A 1,111-nucleotide genomic window follows, 5' to 3' on the forward strand; every position below is an offset into this window, starting at 1 on the left:
CTGGAGGGGGTGGTGGTGAGCCTGGCCGTGCTCCCCATCACCATCCCCCTGGACATCCGCAACATCACGGTGCCAGGAGGGGCCTCTGCTACCCTCTCCACAGGCATCCTCAACATCCCCAATGCCTACTACACAGCTCTCGGCATAGAGTTCAGGGTGCTCGAGCCCCCCCAGTTCGGCACCCTCCTGAACAGCGAGCGGCCCGAGGACGGCAGGCTGCAGAGCTTCACCTGGAGCGAGGTAGAGCAGCCAACAGTACCCGCTTGCCCACCACGCTGCTTTCCCAGGGGGGTTGGGAAGAGCCAGAGGTGGGCTCCAGCCCATGATGGCACTGGGAGGCTCCTCTCCCCATTGGATAGCTCTGCCCTTGGGATGGATGGCCTTGGGATGGCAGGCTTGCCCTGCAGACAAGAACCTCGGGGATATTTTTCACCCAGAGGGTGGTGAGGCACTGGAAAAGGTTGCCTAGAGAAGTTGTGGATGCCCCATCCCTTGCATACGCTTGCCAGGTTGGATACCTGCTGCTTCCATCCCGCTGCATGTAGGTGGACCCACTGGGCATGGAGGGGGTGCATGTCTGTATGTAACCACATTTAGGACAAGGGGAAATGGTTTTAAACTAAGAAAGGGGAGATTTAAGTTAGATATTGGGAGGAAAATTTTCACTCGGAGTTTGGTGAGGCCCTGGAACAGGTTGCCCAGAAAAGTTGTTGATACCCTATCCCTGGAGGCACTGAGGGCTAGGTTGGATGGGGCCCTGGGCAGCCTGATCTAGTGGTTGGCACCCCTGTCCACAGCAGGGGGGTTGGAACTAGATATGGAATCTCCATTATGGAGATGTTCAAAACCCACCTGGACACTTTCCTCTGCAACCTGCTGTAGGCAACCTGTTTTAGCAGGAGGGTTGGACTAGATGATCTCCAGAGGTCCCTTCCAACCCCTATGATTCTGTGATCTTTAAGGTCCTTTCCAACCCAAGCCATTCTACGATAAGGGGTGGGGATGAAGGCTGAGCACCCAGGCTGGGCTCCAGAGCTGCTTCCCATGGAGATCCATCCCACAGAAATGCCCCAGAGCTAGTGGCAGGCACCCGGCTCCTTCCCTCCTCCCA

General features: G+C 57.1%; 1 protein-coding gene across 1 annotated transcript in view; it reads left to right on the forward strand.

Annotated features, from left to right (window-relative positions):
* LOC104532265 (chondroitin sulfate proteoglycan 4) overlaps nt 1-1,111 on the forward strand; it is a gene marked incomplete at its 5' end in the record, with an annotated part of 14,247 nt that overhangs the window by 5,416 nt on the left and 7,720 nt on the right. Inside the window, 1 exon segment of the mRNA XM_029087329.1 lies at nt 1-240. This exon segment is cut by the window's left edge and continues 35 nt beyond it. Coding sequence (XP_028943162.1) covers nt 1-240 — 240 coding nt within the window.

This window comes from Antrostomus carolinensis, unplaced genomic scaffold (assembly GCF_000700745.2).
Source record: "Antrostomus carolinensis isolate BGI_N321 unplaced genomic scaffold, ASM70074v2 scaffold21771, whole genome shotgun sequence".
Classification (NCBI taxonomy): domain Eukaryota; kingdom Metazoa; phylum Chordata; class Aves; order Caprimulgiformes; family Caprimulgidae; genus Antrostomus; species Antrostomus carolinensis.